The following is a 20158-nucleotide window of genomic DNA, read 5'->3' as shown; positions in this document are numbered from 1 at the left end:
GCCTGATTTCCTCACTGTCATTTCCGAGAAGGTGACAGTAATTTGCAATACCAGTTTCCTGTTTTCACCCTGGAGCACATTAAAATAAAAGCCTAGATTTGACATAATAACACAGTGTTAATATTGGCCATTAACCATTTGGGTTTGTGTTAAGGAACGGTGGAAAGTAATTCAATATGTACACCTGTACACCTACTCAAATACTTGTACTTGGGTATTGTAGCCTACCTTACCTGAGTATTTAAATTTCATGCTGCTGATTTCTTCCCCACAATTCAAATTTTATGTTTTATTTAATTATTTAGAGGTGTTACTTACTACAAATGTGTTTGTGTTTATATGTGTATAGATAATCTTTTGTTGTAGTTTACTTTTACTTTGTTAGTAGATTATTTTACTATATTTAACTTAATCTTGCTATTCTATTTTATTTCACACTGGTGTCCGAATTACGTATTATACACTTTTTGTTATACAGTTTTTCTTATTGTTCTGTATATATACTAATAGTATACGTGATTGTGGTCATTAATATTATAAATAGCAATGCATATACTAATATTATACGTGATTGTGGTCATGATTATAAATAATAATACATATACTATTCCTATAAGGGATTCTAGTCATTGATATTATCATAAAATAATAATCCATATACTAATTGTATATGTGATTGCGATCATTGTTATTATTATAAACAATAATACATATACTATTACTATGGGCAATTCTTGTCATTTATATTATTATAAATAATACTATGTATATTAATATTATATGTGATTCTGGTCATTATTATTATTATAACTAATAATACCGTAAGTGATTCTGGTCATTGTTATTATTATAACTAATAATACCATAAGTGATTCTCGTCATTGTTATTGTTATAACTAATAATACTATAAGTGATTCTGGTCATTGTTTTTATAACTAATAATACTATAAGTGATTCTGGTCATTATTATTATAACTAACAATACTATAAGTGATTCTGGTCATTGTTATTATTATAACTAATAATACCATAAGTGATTCTGGTCATTGTTATTATTATAATTAATAATACTACAAGTGATTCTGGTCATTGCTAATATTATAACTAATAATATTATAAGTGATTCTGGTCATTGTTATTATAATCGGGGATTTTCTTGTGAAGTCTCGTGAAGACATGTGACCGGATGTGTACGCGGTTGTTGTTGGGACGTTTACTCCTGCTCGCTCCGTTCTGTGATCATGGCTGCAATGGACCACACCAGCCATGTTTGCTAATTTAAAACCCAAAGGTTTGGGAATTAGTTGTTTATTATTTACCGCGGTGCCAGCTTCACTCGCACATTAGACGAAGGTTTTTAGAGGCACCTGCGCCTTCGAAACTCAAGGACTCGAAAGGTTGGATAGCTTTAACCTGAAATATCAGCGAAACTTTTGATGGTGGCAGTGTGGGAGGATGATGCTCTGCAAAAAAAAAATGTGTCTGTGTGCGTGCAGCGTAAACAATGTAACTTCATCTGGCTGTTAGCTCAACGTTAGCCCGTGAACAAAAGGGGGAGCACGCCTCCCATCTGTTAACAAGCGAGTGTGGGTGAGTTAGCGTCGGTCGTTACCGACACACAGGTTGGTATTTTATATTTTCTAGGAGGGCATCGCGGACCCTCACCAGTGCGGCTGCGGCACCTTCCACCTGGTTTATTAGCTCACGTCGGAGCGCGAGGACCCGGGCGACCGTTGATGATGCTAGTTAGCTAGCTGTCTAGCTAACCCCCCTTTAGCTCCGCTCTATTGTGATGATTTAGCTCAATAACCTTGGAGCTGGAGCGGCTGTTTCTGTCCGACTGTTCGCGGTAAACTAAATGGTACTTTCGACCCACCGAGGAGCTAAACTCCCCCGCGTGTAAACATCTCCGGTACCGGCCGTTAGCGCCGTTGACGAGCAGGCGCTTTAAAAAAAAAAAGTGAATCTTCCGTTCCGAGGAACGAGGCTCACGCGACTCGCCTTAACGGCCTTTGCTGAATTAGGAAATCGAGTCAACACACGTTTGTGTTACGTGTGTTACGCTTGTGTATGTACGTGTGTGGGGGGGTTACTATGCTCCAGGCCTCGGGAGTAGTGTGACTGTGAGATACGATCGCCGTATCCGTTGATACGCGACCGAGGCCGCCGGTTCTTTCGGGCACCGTTTTTTTTGGGCCGCGCGCGCTCATCACGGTAAATTTTGAGTTGAGTTGATATCAGCGGCGCCTCTATCGTGATATCCCGGTTGTCCGTTACGGCTCGTCGGGGCCTGGCATCTGCTGTTGCTGCGACATTTTGACGGTTGTTGTCGGAACGAGATGCTGCTGTCACCAAGCTGCGGCTTTCCCAAATCATCTGGGAGAGATTTTCGTGCATAATTGCGTGTCGTGTTCAAAGCTGCGTTGTGCAATTATTAAATTGATACTTTTGTTTGTGATTCAGACATGTATATATCCTGCGCGTGCATCTTAAGCCCCGTGGAGCATTTGTGTACACTTCTTATACGTTTTTTACTTTGAATGAACATTGGGAGTTTAACTCTGGGTATTTTTTTTCTATGGTTTCCCAGATGGAGTCAAATAATCATTTCAACTATGATACCCACTCCTCAGCAAACTCAGGACTGAAACTCTCCTCAGGGGATTCTCTTTATACTAATGGGTCCTCCATGAGTTTTCCTCAGCAGGGAAAGAGTGAGTATTTTTCGGGCTTTATTGCGAAAGCGTTCGTTTACTTTTACAAAGCCAGACTTCACTTTATCTTTTAACGTTTTGTTATTAATGTTCTTTTGTCAAACAGATATGAATGGCGAAATGAATGTGAATGGCGTCACTACTGTACTCGGGTCCGGGGTGCCCAGTTCCCACCCACCATCGGCTCCGTACCCACACATGAGCAACCACCACCAGAGCAGCATGGGCTACGACTACTTGTGGGCAGGTCACCCGCAGTACGGTCCGTCCATGGGCAACTCTCCTGGGCACGGGATGCACCAGAAGCAGCCTACACCCGGGATGGTGCAGCCTCAGTCACAGCACCACTTCCAGGGTCATGGACAGTACCAGCTGAATGGGGGTGTTGAAAGCTCCCACCAGCCCCCTGTGGCTGGCCCACCAAACATGCCTCTGACTGGGAGTCAGTACTGGAACAGGAGTAACCCTGGCCCACAGCAGATAAGTTATAACTCCCACAGTATGTATGGGACATACCCGAGTCAGGCACATCCTGGAATAACACCATCACAACATCACCAGCAGCAGTCCTTACAACCCACCCCGCATCAGCCGGCACAGCAGCACCTCCACTCCCACCGTCTCCCACACCACCACCACCACCAGCAGCACCAGCAAGCGCAGCATTATGGCCTGATGCCTAATGAGATGCCCTATTACCAGCATCAACCCCAGCACCCCTCCCTTCCATCTCCTCAGCAACAGCCATCACAGCAGTCGCAGCCTCAAGGCCAGGCTCAGATGATGCCGCCAGCTGCCCAGAATTTTACTCCTTCCCACGGCAGCCCGCAGCACCACAGTTTAGGCAGAGGGGGCACTGGCAGTCCACTCCCCGTGGGAATACCCTCAACGGCAATGATGTCTCCGTCAACGGTGCAGGATAGTGGATCGCCCAAGGGTCACAGCAGGGAGCGGAGCCCCCATGCTAGCAATGTGGGAATATCTACCACCATGCAAGGTGAGCATTTACGCTTTCACGCTGCAGATGTGTTTTGAGGAACGCTTTGTCTAATTTTATCAAGTCTGTCCTTTTGGGTTTCTCTAGTTCCCACAAAAAGCTAATGCTATTACATTTGTGCCTGGAATTGGTTAGTTCTACATGTTGACACTACTGGTATCTATCAAACTTCTATTTCCTCATAATTGAAATCGTCTCTTCGACTTCACATTTCCTCCCTAGAAGTCACCAGTTGAGTGATATTCATACAGTCATATGGTCCTCTTCCTCTTTGTACATATTTGGTCTAGTTATCCCGGCTGCTGATCATATTAAAACATGGCACTCCCTGGTTGTATTTCCATTCTGTGGGATCTGTATAGAAGATAATTATTTGTTATTGGTTCATCTTTTGAGCTTTTTTGGGGGGGTTTTAGCTTCTCAAATGTGTTATTTTGTTATATTATTGTTTGTTATTTAATATAACTATGTAGTCTTTTATAATACTAAAATGAATATTATCTGTTTTTGCAACAAGACAGTTGAATGTGTCACTTTCAACACTGGGAAATTGTAATGGACACTTAATTTAATTTTAAGACAATTAAAAAATAGTGGGCAAATGTAGTAATTGGGAAAATAATGCACTCTAGCCCTGCTAGTTATTTCTTGCACATGAATATTTAATATCAGGCAAGGATTCATGTCGGTGCTCAGCGCTGGAATAATGCTAAGGTTCAACCAGCAGGTGCCACTGTTTAATTATGTAAAACAGTGACCATCTAACTCTTCAATGCATCATACGCTCATTGGGAATTCAACATAAGCAAAAACACTTAACCGCCTTATTTCTTTTATTGACATTTTTGTTTATTTCTTTCTCAGGGCGCATACGAGAAACTGTCGAGGATGTAGATACCAGCTATAATGGCATGGAAAGGGCACCTTCTGCCCATCGGCTACCCAAAAGTTCAGCTCATGTGGGACCTGATTACTGTCACCATTCTGAACAGCCGGCAGCCCCGCAACCAGAAATGGCTTCCCCTGTCAGAGAGACAGCCGTTAATACACCTACCCTTTCGGTGTCATCGCTGCTCTCTGCATCAACCAAGGCCTCAACACCTCCTCGGGTCTCTCAGTCGCCCACGTCTGCCCCCGGGCCTCCTCTAGCATCACTCCCTGATGTAGAATCTCCACCCCAAATCTCAACGCCCCCCAATGTGTCCGCTACTCTGTCTCCATCTGCTCCTCCCAGACTTTCCTCATCGCCTCTAATGAAGCAAGGCCTCAGGCCTACCGCTTCTGATGCGACTGAGACATCTCCTGCTGCATCCAAGCATCTGTCAATGGGGTCCTCTTCCTCCCCCCTGCCTGCATCACCTCAAAAGTTGTCGACATCTCATGCTTCAACCGATAGTATGTTTTACCCTGCAGTTTCTTCAGGCTCTCCTTTGTCGTCAGACTCTTTGACTCATCAAATCAAGTCTTCATTGCCTCCTTCAGCTTTTAGACCTCCAACAAATGTCACAACTGCACCCATCTCATCTCTTCAGCAGATGGTTCTGGGGTCCAAGCCCCCTCTGATGACATCTTGCTTTCCTGATACGCCTGGAGCTCCGCACGAAAGGCCCGGACCCCCCAAATTATGGTCTTCTGCCTCATCAATGGGTGCAAAATCCTTGTCTGCTGGTGTAGCTCCACCTCTAATGTCAGCATCAGGATCTTCAACCTCAACACCCCCCAGCTCCTGTACATCTGCATCTGTCATGTCCGTCTCAAAAACTCCTTTAGTTGTCAGTAAACCAGTTGACCAAGCACTCACTCCCAAGCGTCAGACATGCACTCCTCCAGCTGCTGACCCTGGTCTTTCCGCAGCAGCAGCAGCAGCAGCAGCAGCATCATCATCATCATCATCATCATCACCACCACCACCACCAGCAGGGGCGGCGAATCTACCCTCCCTCACAGCCCATGAAAGTCTTACAGTCCGACCTCCGCCTACCCTACCTCTTCTAACCGCTCAAGCCTCCAGGACTGCACCCGTGTCCGCCCCTCCTGCTTTGGTGTCTCTGGCTTCTGCAATGGGCACATCTTCTGGAGTGGTCCAAAGTTCTGACTCTGAACAGCATCCTCCTGACACCTCTCCTCCGCACGCACTGAAGCCGTCGTCTCCTCAGTCAGATCACCATGGTCATAGTGAGGACAGGAAAGCGTTGTCTGATGAACTAAATGGAAAACCAGAAGAACACCTCCCCCGCCCTTATTGTCCCCAAACCAAACCATCACAGGAGGTGGAAGCTACTGAGACTAACGAATCTGAAATTCGATCGCCCAAATTCCTCACTGATCTTCCTGGGAAACCCCTGCAGGCCACGGTCGCTCCCAAGAATACACCAACAACCTCTGAAAAGCACCACCTGCAAAGCAGTATCTGTGAGGCAGAAGACTCCGTAATGGAGCAGACTCCGCTCACAAAGTCTTCACATCTCCACAGCACAAGACTTGAACATCTGACGGATGAAGAAGAAAGTTTTAACTCTTCGCACGCTGCTTCTCACTTTGATGGCGATTCAACGTTCGACCGCCCCTCTAGAATTAACGTGAGCTCCGCCTTTGAAAAGACCTCGCTCCTAGACAGCGATGGCTCATGCGTAGACGACTCATCTCACTTCGACAGCAGCATTCTCCTGAGAAAGGAGAACTCTCAGTTTGACAGCACTGCCCACGCAGAAGAGGAACCATCTACTGGGTTTGACACCACTGGAGTTAGTAGCTATTCTGTGGAAGACTCCAGGGATGACACGTTGGACTCCACCAGGGGAGGGGAAACCTCTGAGGCAGATGAGACCAAGGACAGCTGTCAAACCGCAGGAGAATCCATGCTGGAGTCTCTCTCGCGGACTGAAGAGCCTTCTGACAACTCAAGTAAGTCCAGCTCGCTCTCATTTGTGCCATCTCAGCCAGGTCATTGACGCACATTCCTGGAAACTAGTATCACATCCAAGCTCTAGTTATTAGTATGATGCCTTCCACATGCCTATACCGATTTGTATTTGTATTTTACCCTCCATAAATTAGTTTTTTTGCACATTGCTTTTCACCGTCAACCATTAAATTATGCGTATGTTTCCAAACAGATTCTGTTGTGTATGTCATTATCCTGTTTTTCTGAATTCTGCCCACGGTTTAATGTTCTTGTTGTTTTGTATCAGGACCGGAAGCAGAGTGGAGTCCCAGAGGACACGATGCATCAGACTCAGCTGGAGGCCTCAGCATCAAGACCACCGCTAGTGAGACGACGACTCCCCTGAGTTTTAAGATGAGAGATGAGAACTTCATCGCCTTCAGTACCCCAGCAGAGAGCCCTGCTGTACACCCACTCCAACCAGTAACCGATCCTGTTGTGGCAGCTGCTGGAGGACAAAAGAAAACCACAAGGAAACCACGCAAACCTCGAGCTCCAAAGGGAACATTGATTAAAACCCCCGGTATTTAACATTCTGATTTCAGAAAATAAATAATTTTTATGGTAAATGTTAAAATGTTAGATTTGATTGAAAATGTTTTCTTCTTCCCTCTGTTATGTTAAGCTCCTGTGGAGGCCAAACGGAAGCCTCGGGTTCGAACTCCTAAAGTGGAGAAGAAGAAGCCTGATGAAGAAGGAGGCAATAAAGTGGAGGTACCCAAGGGCAGAAAGAGGAAGAAGTCTCTCAAGGTGGATGTTAAAGAAACATCAGGTGCGTGTGGAGAGGCTGGGCCTCCCGCAGGAGAGATTGATACCGTCGCGTCCACAATTGAAGCCGTTCTGGCTGAAGCTTTAGCTTTTAGCGAGGCAGTCGAGAAACCCAAGAAGGCGAAAAGGGCCAAGAAACAAGACCAGGAGGGAAATGTGGCAAAAACACCGAAACAAGATGGCGAAAAAATTGCTGATGATGACGAAAATGACGACGACAGCTCCACTGCAGGTAATGAACGCTGTCAATAGTGACCACTGTAAATGTCATTTTACTGAGACAAGATGTTACAGTTTAACTGTCTAGTGCTAAACATGGTTATGTACATTTTCTTTGACAGGTGAATCTAACAGACAGAGGAGGGTCGCAACTGAGGAGCAGGTTCAGTTCCCGATGCAACATGGGTAATGTTCCTTTGTTGAGTTTTGTTCATTATATTATTCTAGTTTCTATAATAGTCATTAAATTCGATACCATTGACCAAAACATGTCCAGCTTATCCCAGTTTTAATTGACAATGATATCAGTTCAGAAATCCATCACTGTAACTAAATATATTTACATTTTGCTTAATGTTTTCTCTCTTGGTCGCAGTCGTTCAGAGAATAACTTAAAAAAGTCTTCTTTTTTTTTTAAAGTGTCTTTTTTTTAAAGTCTTTTTCAAAAGTGTTTCTTCTGGAACACTTCCTGTTTGAGGTCTCAAATGTGTTTTATTTAGTTTACAAATGTTTGTGCGGTGTTAATGTATTATAATTCTAACTATTTGTAGTAATAATCCTGTAATCATGAACTCTCTCCACTGTAGTTGGAGGAGGGAGATTCGTGTGAAGAAAATGGAGAACCGCATGAAGGGAGAAACCTGGTACTACACGCCTTGTGGAAGAAGGATGAAGCAGTTCCCAGAAATTATCAAGGTACCTTTTCCTGGCGGTTAAACAAAACCATAAATATCTTTGTAAAGCATTAAAATTGTAGTCCGTCAAGGCAAATTTAAAACATGAAGATGTATTGATAATGTCAAAACAATTACCTTTTTATTTTCTCTCTTTTTACTACTCCTTGTTTCCTTTCCTCTCCTCTGCCTGTTCTCCTAATTGCTTCCTCCAGTACTTGAAGAAGCACATGGACAGCGTGGTCAGCAGAGAGCACTTCAGCTTCAGCCCACGCATGCCTGTTGGAGATTTCTATGAAGAAAGAGAAACTCCCGAGGTCTGTATATTTTTCCAAGTTCTGCTCAATTTATTTTTCCAAGGCAAGAAGAAAGCGCAATCATTCGCTCATCCAGAGGATTTGGATCAAAACTACTGCACGGCGTTTCACCTCAAGGTAACACAAACATGTGCTATGTGCTACAGGGTAAGCAGTGGATGCTCCTGGCCAACGAGGAGGTTCCCTCTATGATCATGGCAATCACTGGCCGGAGAGGTCGACCTCCAAACCCAGATAAAGAGAAACCCCGCAGGGTCCGCGCCCTGAAGGGAGCGCAGGCCCGCCGCCCCGGCAGACCTCCCAAACCCAAGATGATTGACCTCCTCAGCAAAGTTGACGCCAAGCTTTTGAAGCGACTTGAAGCCAAGGGTGAGTGGTTTTAGACTGGTGAGAGGCATGAGTGTGCAGGGAGGTGTTTATAGCTAGTAGTTAAGACTTGGCAAACGGAAGACGTGCGCATAACCTCAAGAACTTTGCACTAAAGGTAATTACTTTTCCATTTTGTAGAAGCTCTAACGGAGGAGGAAAAGGAGAAACTTGCAAAAATCAAAAAGAAAATGAAGAAAAAGGTATCGAGTTCAGTTCCTGCGGTTTGTATATTTTTTTTTGCTGTTTTGCTGTTGACGTCTCGTCCTCATTTTGGTTGCTGCTGTTTATATTCAGGCGAGAATGAAGAGAAGGGAGGATGCAAAGATTAAGAAGGTTAAAGCGGAGAAAAAGAAATCCAAGGTACAGATGTAATCCACCCTAAATAATTCATTAGCACTTTCCTTAGCACCACCCCCTTCCTCACCTCCATCCGTGCCTTCTCTCCTCTGTGTGCGTTCAGCTTGAGAACGAGGCCAAGGACCTGGAGCTTAAGGCTGAACCGGCTGAACCAACCGACCTGACGGCCCCCCAGGTACCGCAGCCGGCGCCGGGCGCCGTAGCAGAGCCCAAGAAGCCCGGCCGCAGGAGGTCGGTCAAGGTCGAGACTCCTCCGCCGGTACAGCAGACCGACGAGGAGAGGATAGCCCAGGGAAAGAGGGTGCTGGGCGCTCGGAGCAAAGCCAAGGCTCTGGCTAAAGCCCAGGCGGAGGCGGAGGCGGCAGCTCAGGTGGCCCTGGCGGCTAAAAGGGCCGCAGAGAGAAGAGCGCAGACCCAGAGACGCCTGGAGGAGCGGAAGAGGCAGCAGTTGATCGCAGACGAACTCAAGAAGCCCATAGAGGACATGTGTCTCACTGACCATAAAGTGAGTCGTCTCATTGAAACTGTAATCGCAGAGCTGACGTAGACTTAAAGAAACGGAGGGTTTTAATCGTGACTTTCAAACTTTGTCTCTATTAGCTCCTGCCAGATTTGTCCCGTATCCCCGGCGTGGTCCTTTCTGGCAAAGCTTTCGCACACTGTCTGGCTGTGGTCGAGTTCCTACATGGCTATGGAAAGATAATTGGTCTCAATATACCCAAGGACATCCCCAGCCTCGCCACCCTGCAGGAGGGTCTCTTAGGCCTGGGCGACAGCCAAGTAGAGGTCCAGGACCTTCTGATAAAGCTGGTGGAGGCTGCGCTCCATGATCCAGGCCTGCCATCTTTTTATCAGGTGTGTGAAACAGTTTGTCCTGCATTAATGAAAGTCCTAATAAAAGAACAGCATTTAAAATGTACGTTTTTCTCCTCGTCTAAACCTTCAGTCTGTAAAGATTCTCGGGGACAAGCTGGTTGAGACGGAGCTGACTCGCACCACGGTCTCAGAAGTGCTCCGTGTCTTTTTGGATTCTCATGGTTTTGAGACAGAAGTGTGCGACACGCTGAGGACCAAAACATTTCATGCTCTGCCTCCGGACACCAAGGCAGCCATCTTGGGTTTCCTGGTGGACGAGCTCAACAGCAGCAACGTCGTGACGAGGTCCGAAGGAGAAATCAATTGTTCATCCTTTCGGTTGCTCTTGAACCTAAAAGTGTGTTACTTTTTTTTTTTATTAATGTTTACATTTTATATTTCAGTGACATTGACAACACGTTAGAAAATATGGCAACTTACAGGAAGAACAAGTGGATCATTGAGGGGAAGTTGCGCAAGTAAGATCATGGTTCTCTCTCTTCAAATTCATATCATTTTTGGTTGTCATTAAAACACGGCGTGAGCCGTCGGATGTGTTGATCCTGATAGTTTTCTCCCTCGTCGCAGACTGAAGGCGGCACTGGCGCGCCGCACAGGACGCTCAGAGGAAGAGCTGTGTTTTGAAGAGAGGAGGCGCAGTGCCAGAGTGGCAGAGGAGGAGAACCTCACTCTGGAGGAGGGAGGCCTGGTCTCTGAGAGAGGAAACCGCCGTGTACGCAAAGAAGAGCCCAAACTCAGTGATGTAAATATCTGCTGTTGTAATTTATCTTTTTATTTTTTTCTCAATTAAAAATGGACTTTTTCCTACATTTACTTTTGATCTTTCCTCTAACAGTGTGAGAGCCCTACAATTGCCAGCGTTCCAGAGCTTGAAAGGCAGATTGATAAGCTAGCCAAAGTAAGTCGAAGTTACACACATGCAGCTGTTACTAAGTTTATGCTGCTTTTTTATAAAATATTTCTTTGCTTTCTATCTTCCGCAGCGCCAAGCATTTTTCCGTAAAAAGCTACTACAGTCATCTCATTCCATGCGGGCCGTGTTGCTGGGCCAGGACCGCTATCAGCGCCGATACCTGGCCCTGCCGCACCTCGGAGGAGTTCTGGTCGAAGGGCCAGAGGAGCTTTTGAGTGAGTCTGAGAATTTAATTTGAAAGAAGAATGTAATTGGTCTCACCTTTTTAGCAGGGTTCTTACGGTCATGGAAAACCTGAAAAAGTCATGGAATTTTAAAATGGTTATTTGCAGGCCTGGAAAAGTCCTTGTAAATGTGTTATATTGATGCGTTCATGTCGTTCATTTCATAATGAATATGCTTTTAAAAGAAAGTCGCTCAAAATATAAGCAGGCATACATCCAGGCATCTGTATAAATGTTTATTTTTTTAATCAAACTATTGTCTCTCATTCAGTTGTGTCATTTAAGGTATACTGTATGCTCTGGAATACTCATTGTTAGTTTGAAAACTAAATATTTTCACCAGGATTTCATAAAATGTTTGGTCATGGAAATTTGGTTTAAAGTCATGGAAATCCATTGGTCAGAATGTGTATGAACGCTGCACTTTAGATTTCACAACCCCTTTTGCTTCTCCACCTTCATCTCAACTTTCCTTATCTTTTCATCACGCAGCTTCTGGAGAAGTCCTTTTAGCCGAGGTTCCCGTCACCTTCCTCAAAAAGGAGCCCAAAGTGGAGGAGACCCCCACGCCTACCACTCCTACTCTCCCTTCCTCTCCTTCCTCTGGACAGCCCCACACCTTTTCTCTGGAGGAGGACAACCTCCCCGGCACCGCGTCCCTCATGAGCAGGCCCAGGGGACGAGGTCGCCCCCGAAAAATCAAACCGGAAGTGGAGCTTCACCTTCGCACGGCCAAGATCCGCCGCCGGCGTCGAAGCAGCGCCAGGTCGGGAAGCGAAGAGGGGCCGGGATCGCCGAACGGCGGCTCGCACAACCTCACGCAGGCCGCTTTCCAGAGCTGGTGCAGTCAATCGCAGGAAGCGGTGGTGACCAACGGCACGTGCTCGGCAGCGGGGGACGCTCCGGAGGGCAATCGTCCGGAGGAGAGCGTGAAGGAGATGGCGGAGAAACAGGGACAGTGGTTCAACCTGCTCCCAAAACAACCATGTGACGATAACTCCCTTACCGAGTGTCAGATTCCCACCTCACCCCCTAAACTCCTCCCAAGTGCTCTACCCGCACTCGCTGCTCCACTCATGCAGGTTTGCTAACCAGAACTATGAATACATTAACTTGTGCTTTAATACAGCACTTTGAGTCTTCTGTGTGGCGTATTGATTATTAATCTCTCCCCCTTTTTCACTCAGCCGGACCCGCTCTTGCCCAGCCTGCCCCTTGCTGACCTCTTGACCCCAGCAACCACACAGGACACGCCTTCTACACTTCCTGCTGCTCCTGCTGGTGCCCCAGCACCGCCTCAGCTTCTTCCAGCTCCTGCTCCTCCCGCCACGCCCGCCCCGACTCCCCCCGCCAGGCCGGCGCGCAGGCGGAGGAGAGGCAGCCGAGGCAGCAGTCCTGCCCGCAGAGGGCCAAGAGCAGCTGCGGCGGCCAAGCGCCGGGGCCGGCCTCCCAACGCCGTGTTCCAGGAGCTCGAGCAGCAGTACTTCACACAACTGGTGGTCAAGCCGATACCGACATGTAAGTTGTGTTTGGTTTAAAACTCTGAGAGATGTGATTGTGTCCTCTTTTGTAGTAAACTATAAACTGATCCTAGGATGTAGGACTCCACACTGCCGTCAAAAAATGTACAGGAACCCGTAACACAAAGTAATTCATTGTGTCCTTTCTTATTTGTATTGCTTGTGTTTCTTTCTCTAGCAATGGTGCGTGGCTGGTGGTGGATCCAGGACCCAGAGGAACTGTATAGCACCTTACAGGCCCTCCATCCACGGGGCATCAGGGAGAAGGTGCTCCATAAGCATTTGGCCAAACATATGGAGAGTTTAGCTGAGATATGCACCAAACCTATCAACGGTGAGTGCTGTTCCTAAATGGATCATGTCAGTTGTTTAGTGGAGTTTGTCATTTTGCATTTTAATTCTGATCAGTTAGTATTTGTCATTGCACATCATCATTTTTTTTTCCTTCAGTGTCTTTACCCCCTTACAACTGTTTTTGCCGGTCTAGACCCGATATTTGCGTCAAAGGTAGATGAGAAGGACGTGCTGCTGGAGGCTCTGCAGCAGCCCTGGCAAGTGCAGGAGAAAGCGATGGAGGTTGACATCAGCGCCCTGCAGTGGGTGGAGGACCTGGAGCAGCGGGTCATTGCAGCCGACCTCCATCTGAAGGTGCGAAACCACTTCTCCTTTTTTTGTTTCTATTCTGCATTGTCTGATTAATCAACAGCTATGACTTCAGTTGAGTCAAATTAAGAGAGGTTATTTTTATGCCTACACGCTGGTGAAAATGACTTGAATATAATTTGCAACAAATAATGACATATTTGGCTCATGCTTAGACCTGGGCAAGGTTGAAAAAAATTAACTGAATAATCGCATGATTTTTCTGCAATAAATCGCATTATGCGCCAAATTCAATAATGAAGTAAAATAGTGTATTGCATTATTTTAAAGTAATGTTATCAGAACAATATAACAGGCACTCTGGAGCCTAATATAAACACACAGACAGAATAAACAAGTATTTCAATATGTTAAAAAACGCATATCCGCCTTCTCTGTTTCCACAAGGCGGCCCCTCAGGGTTCAGTAATGACTGATGCTGAATCCAATACAGAGACTCCAATGGCAGAATTCCAGGTAACTATTTAAACACTTGAAAAAAAAAAAAAAGACATCCGTTAAGTTTTCTCCCTCGCTGATACTTAAACTGTCCCTGGCCCTTTTTTTTTTCCTTCTTCAAAGCCCTACACGATCCCAGATCCCGACTCCACACGTGACGACCTCCAGTACTACGAGCACGAGGCCGACCCGCGTGACGACTGGACCGTGCGGACGAAGAAGGAGTGGTCCAACCTGCCCCGCGTGGCCACGCACCCGGTGGACTTGGCGGTGCTGCGGTTGTCCAACCTCGAGCGAAACATAGAGCGGCGCTACCTGAAGGAGCCGCTGTGGAACCCCGCTGAGGTGATGCGCCTCGCTCCGCTCACGCCAACGCCAGGAGAAGAGCATCTCATTGATGTCTTCAGGTGAGATGGACTTTCTGTCTTTCTGAGTGCAGGGGGAGGGATTTGTTCTGATTTTTTTCATTTTAAAACATATTTTTCCTTTTTTTTTCTAGTCTGGAAAGCGAGATCACATCTCGACTACGGACGTGGAGACAAGCTCTGGATCGCTGCCGAAGCGCTCCTCAGGTCTGTCTGTGTTTACTTCAGCTGGAGAAGGCCATCGCTTGGGAGAGATCTGTGACTAAAGTGGTAAGTAACTTCACTGCACAACCTTTTTTGTTTCTTTGTTGTTTACGAGCACACTGCACAAACCAACACCACATTCACTCAGTTCTTATTTTCACAATAAGGACTTCTTCTCTGTGTTTTATCCAGAATTGCCAGGTTTGCAGGAAGGGAGACAACGACGATTGCCTCTTACTGTGTGACGGCTGTGATCGCGGCTGCCACATGTACTGCCTGAAGCCCAAAATCACCCAGGTGCCAGAGGGAGACTGGTATTGTCCGGCCTGCGTTGCCAAGGTCAGAACCCGTCCTGTGATTCCTGACTAAGAAAAAATGTGCACAAAACTTACAGGATAAATTAGCCTTTTTGTGACAATTGTTTTCCCTAAATAATTTGTTCTCTGCTCTATCAGAACCAGAAACGGGGTCATTGACAAATAGGTTTTCACATACAAGAAATTTGCCGTCGGGGAGAAAAAAAACAGCATTACAAAAGTCAAGAATTGTAGATATAAATACAATAGGATATATGATAAAATGTGAGCTGTTCCGTTCCCCGTCGGCTCAACCTGCTTCCTTCCGTGCGCTCTGTCTCTCAGGACGACTGTGATTTACCGCGCTTGTCCAAAAAGAGGACCCGTGTGAAGAAGAGGCGATACGAAGACGAGAGCTCCGAAGAAGAGACGTCGACGCGGCGAAGCAGTAGCAGCGGCGGCATGGCGACGCGGTACAAGGAGACCACATCGCCGCCCTCGGCCTCCCGTCACTCCGGAGAAGGAGCCGCCGCCAAACGCCGCCGCATGACGACCCGCAACCAGCCCGACCTCACGTTCTGCGAGTGAGTGGTGCCTTCGCCCCCTGTTGAGCCACTGCATCCTATTAATGTTGCACGACAGGATTTACATATTTTTTTTTAATGTTGTGATGAATTTGTGTTCATTTTGTTTCCTGCCAGGATCATTCTGATGGAGATGGAGGCTCACGCAGACGCCTGGCCATTCCTCGAACCCGTCAACCCCCGATTGGTGCCGGGCTACCGCCGCATCGTCAAGATCCCCATGGACTTCCTCACCATGAGAGAGAGACTGCTGCAGGGAGGGTGAGCGAGGATTGTGTTTCTTTGTCATTCACAACCGTTAAAGGTTCACTTATTGGGGGCATAAGGTGCTTTCACATCAATTTACCTTGTAAAATTAAATGTTTCAGTGGGTAATAAAAATAACAAGTCCACAGAAATGAGGTTAATATTGACGACACAACTGTTGAATGAATCGGGAACAGCATATATCAGCGTCTCTGCATTAATCTCAGTCCGAAGGCCAATGAAACCATTTTCAAAATTCAAAACAATGTTATCCAACAATATATTCTGCTCCAATTCATATTTATCGATGTTGAGCCTTTCAAAATCTACATTTTCACAGCGGCCAGAAACGGTTTACCTTTCTGCTCCCACCATTTTATTAACAGGACGACTCACAACAATTTAACGATACCATAAAATGAATTTATTTAACCACAATAACACAACGTTTGACGTGTGCTAGCATTCGGATACACTTCAACAATGCGGGGCAGCACAGAGAAAGCAAGAGGAAAAAGAGCGATGGAGAACGAATATAGCGCAAACGGTGCATAATTCGTTCTGTTATTGTGGCCAATATGGTGTTAAACGCTGATCTCTTTTGCTACGAGATTGACAGCTGAGATTACTAACAATATCCATGTTTGTTTTTGTTGTTCATAATGACCGTTTTGGAGGAGGGGCTTTGGATAGAAGCCTTAAGTGACACAAAGTGACATGTTGGCGACCTGCTCGCCAGTTTAAGTGACTTTTGGAGGTCGCACTGCGAGCTTGTTATATATATGTCATTATATCATATGCAGCAACTTGTCCTAACTCTCCCATTCAGTTTCTGAATAGAAAAGCTCTCCAGCAGTATTTGTTCTCCTCTCTGACACTTCTTAATCGCCGGTCCTCTTCCTCGTCTCAGGTACTGCAGCTGCGAGGAGTTTGCGGCGGACGCTCAGCTCGTCTTCAACAACTGCGAGCTGTTCAACGAGGACACGTCGGAGGTGGGGATGGCCGGACACTCCATGAAGCGTTTCTTTGAGAGCCGCTGGGCGGAGTTCTACTCGAATAAGGACAAATAGAAGCCTATGTCGTTCCCCCTGAGGGTGGGGCTGTATACTGTTGGTGCCGTCACCGTCCCGGGCACACACTCGCTCCATTACTGCTCAGACTGTCTGGAGGGTCTTCCAGCTACGTGTACTCTCTCATGTATAGGTATATATGTATAGATTTTGGCTATTTGTCTGTTATTGTTTCCTCTACCGGCCAAATCTTTTCCAGGCCCACAGCTGAACTGGCTTGAACTTGTACCCATTCCTCATCACGGAGAACAAGAACGCGTCTCTCGCTCTCTCTTTCTCTCCCGCTCTCCACTTTTCATTCCTCCTCTCGTGTCTCCTCATCTTCACCTCAGCACCTCATCTCCCGTTTGCATTCTCCCGTCTCGTCCCGTCACAAGCCCCCGTGTCCTGGCGCCGCCTTCTGTCGAACCCTGCTTGCGAGGTGATGACACGGTCTCAGGCCCCGCGCCCCCCCCTCTCCCTCCCGGGTATCTTGGTTTCTCAGACCTGTACTGAAGGTCAGAGGCCATCACACTATTGCGGCCTAACCGCCGCACACTGGACCTGCTTAGCACCGCTCGACGGCGAAAACGGATCAAAACTCTTCACTTTGAGCTCGGGCCATTTCTTACCTGTTCAATGGAAACGTAATGTAACGTGGTCTTATGCCTAGAAGTAATTTTTTTGCTCAATATATTTTTATTATATATTCTATATATAAATATATATAAAGATTACAATAGCTGGGATTATTTAATAGCAATAGCTTGTAGTGATTGTGTACAGATTACCATATAGAGATGTCTAGACGAGTTCTGAAAAAGGCCAGTTAAACTAAAAATAATCTGTTCTTGGACTGTCACGAGTAGATGTTGTATAACCTCCACTTAAAGTCTTGCACGCCACACACACACACACACACATAGACATGCACACAATTTGACACACACGGACATACCCACCTTCTGCTGCTGTGTGAAAGACACTGGTTTCTGAGACTGGAGGATTTATTTGGTGTTGGTCAGTCGGTCTAGGCGTAGACTTTTAGAGTTCACTGTTCCCCTCGTTAAAAGTAAATTATCAACTAGTTTCACAGACTGTATTCAACTGAATGGATCCACACGACAAAGAGCGGCTCGCACTGAAATTTTTGCTCCATATTAATATCATCGCTACAAGACGAGATGGTCGAGATCGTTGAAGAAAATGAACTTCTGTGGCTCGTCTGAGCCGGCGAAAAAACCCCTCAAAGCTCACGTGCAAGGCTCAAATCCTCCTGTTTTTAAAGAATTGCAAAGGAGCTCTGCTCATGAGGTACTGGGCACATTCCTGCCTGGTTTTCTGTCTTACATTCCCCTTTTTTTGGATTTATTTTTATTTTTTGTGTTGCTTTTTAAGGGCCAATTTCCGACGTTGCGTGGCACGGTTGGTTTGCTATGAAGGCGACACGACTCCACAGTCTGGGTTTTATTTAAAACGTGTTTCTTACACTGAACTCAAATCCGTTGATAGGAAAATAGACTTTGATGTTCCTTGTTACACTTAAAGGGACTGACGTTTTTTCAAAAAAGAAAAAAAAAAGATATGAAAACCAAACGTGGTGTTAAGTGAATTTTTAATAATGTACAGTTTTGGTGACTTTAAATTTGTTCCTTTATATTTTTAGGACCAAATCATCATTTTTAAGAGGAGGTATTGCAAGACTGTTGTATTAAGGTGATGTAACACGTGTGCATCTGTAGAATGTACTGTGAGTTGAATAAAAACCACATCTAGTAATCTAGTCACTTCTCTCTTTTGTCTTTTTAGATCTGAATCTTTTCTGTGTGTTCTCCATGTTTCCCTTCACATGTTCCTATTTCCTCCCACAGTCCAAACATGTATAAAGTTGGTTCTAAAATTGCCCGTATCTTGTATCCATCTGCTTGTGTTTGCAGTAGACTGGTGACCTGTACGGGCTCAGTCCATGCCCTTTGATCCCTTATACCTGTGTTTATGGAAAAGATTGCTGCATCATTGACTTTACAATAAAAAAAAATTAAATAGTTTATGACATGTAACAAATTAACTTATTATTATAATAGAGCTGAAAACAATTAGTGTATTCATTGATTCCTTGTTTTTACTTTTTTGGGGGAGTTTTTCCTCTTTCGGTGTGAGCGTCTGAGGACAGAAGATGTCTGTTCCACATTGTAATGCTCTGTGGGAAAAATTGTTGAATTGTGATATATTGTAATATATTTGTGATAACTATGATACAATTGAAATGAATTGGTTTTGTCCTGTTCTGACAAAACAAGCTATTTTAAAACATCGGTGTGGGCACTGATGAATATTGTGTTATGCATTTTTTGTTTACAATTTCTTTTTTTTTTAAAATACAGACTAAACAATCTATTGAGAAACATGTTTTGGTAATTTAAAAAAAAAGAGCAGCTTTCGATAAATTTGATCAAGTGGAAAAACTATAATTACTGATATGAAACACTAGTATTTATAAATACTCTACTACTACTCACTGTAAATATCACAAGGCAAGCCCGATGCAATATGTCACATTTAAGAATAAAAATGGCGTTAAATAATCCTTAAATGCTGCTGAAGTGTTGGGGCGGGGTTCTGTCCGAGGCACATGCTGCTGGGAACGTCTTGCCTTCACTGCCAGCTGCTCTCCAGTGGTATAGGCTCAAGTACAACACACACACACACACACAAACACATACACACACACACACACACTTATATTCTGACACATGAATCCACACAAAAAAATGGTGGTGTAGCATGGACATATAAATCGTGTTCTTTGTGTGTCTTTCGGTGCATCTCTCCCTCTTTCTTTGCCCTCTGTCGCTCCCTTAAATCCCTGATCTGGCACTTTACGCGAGTGTGTGTGTGTGTGTGTGTGTGTGTGTGTGTGTGTGTGTATATATTTGTGTGAAATTGTGTCAGTGTCAGCACTCTGGGCGGTGAGGGCTGAAAACTCCCCACGCCAGCGGGTTCCAGTGCCCCCTTCCTCCTCCTCCTCCTCCCCGTCCGTCCCATCGCCACACAGTCGGGCTTAGCCCCACAAAAGGGGGGATAACAGTTTAACAGTTGCCCTGGAGAGGAGGGGGTAATCCACGGCATAATGGGGCACGCCAGCAGCCTCCTCCACCCCCTCCACCCACCAACCAGTTCATTCTGGACTCCGGCTCCTGATGCCTGGAGGGTCAGGGGAGTCAACTCGGACTCTGAACATCTCCACATTGTAGTGAAGGAAAAAAATAAATAATTTTGGGACACATTTGCAAAATTGCAGATTGTGCGACGCGACCGTGACTTGCAGAGAGGAATATTATTTCTATATACATACATATGAGGGATGTGCAGGGGAGTGACCAGTAGATCATTTATTTAGATGTATATATTGATATATAT

At 45.5% G+C, this 20158-nt stretch overlaps 1 protein-coding gene across 7 annotated transcripts; it reads left to right on the top strand.

The window, feature by feature from the left end:
• Positions 1-1204: 1204 nt before the first annotated feature.
• baz2a (bromodomain adjacent to zinc finger domain, 2A) lies at positions 1205-18521 on the top strand. Of its 7 annotated transcripts, none has more exons than XM_068596939.1 (30): positions 1205-1292; positions 2592-2715; positions 2822-3712; positions 4577-6616; positions 6904-7179; positions 7282-7656; positions 7766-7829; positions 8231-8339; positions 8533-8634; positions 8781-9003; positions 9142-9203; positions 9298-9363; positions 9464-9865; positions 9961-10215; positions 10307-10521; positions 10620-10694; positions 10804-10978; positions 11072-11134; positions 11220-11364; positions 11866-12455; positions 12561-12891; positions 13072-13227; positions 13381-13541; positions 13944-14012; positions 14118-14401; positions 14494-14629; positions 14756-14902; positions 15205-15443; positions 15561-15704; positions 16600-18521. In XM_068596939.1, the coding sequence occupies exons 2-30, from the start codon at positions 2592-2594 to the stop codon at positions 16757-16759; spliced, it is 8079 nt and encodes a 2692-aa protein (XP_068453040.1). In that variant the 5' UTR covers positions 1205-1292; the 3' UTR covers positions 16760-18521. The 7 variants fall into 7 exon arrangements, with proteins under 7 accessions (XP_068453040.1, XP_068453039.1, XP_068453042.1 ...); XM_068596938.1 differs by having other exon boundaries at positions 1245-1398; XM_068596941.1 differs by lacking the exon at positions 1205-1292 and adding an exon at positions 1430-1591.
• The last annotated feature ends 1637 nt before the right edge of the window (positions 18522-20158 follow it).

This window comes from Clinocottus analis, unplaced genomic scaffold (genome assembly GCF_023055335.1).
Source record: "Clinocottus analis isolate CAN_PGR_092001 unplaced genomic scaffold, fCliAna1.0.p SCAF_4, whole genome shotgun sequence".
Lineage (NCBI taxonomy): Eukaryota > Metazoa > Chordata > Actinopteri > Perciformes > Cottidae > Clinocottus > Clinocottus analis.
The sequence above is the reverse complement of the archived record's forward strand: the minus strand, read 5'-3'. Positions and strand labels throughout refer to the sequence as shown.

Excerpts from the sequence above, each read along its gene's own strand:
- baz2a (XM_068596936.1), top strand. The coding sequence starts at position 2,580 with ATGGTTTCCCAGATGGAGTCAAATAATCATTTCAACTATGATACCCAC. Across the intron at positions 9,866-9,960 it reads TGTGTCTCACTGACCATAAA|CTCCTGCCAGATTTGTCCCG; the intron begins GTGAGTCGTCTC and ends TGTCTCTATTAG. Across the intron at positions 15,705-16,599 it reads GAGAGACTGCTGCAGGGAGG|GTACTGCAGCTGCGAGGAGT; the intron begins GTGAGCGAGGAT and ends TCCTCGTCTCAG.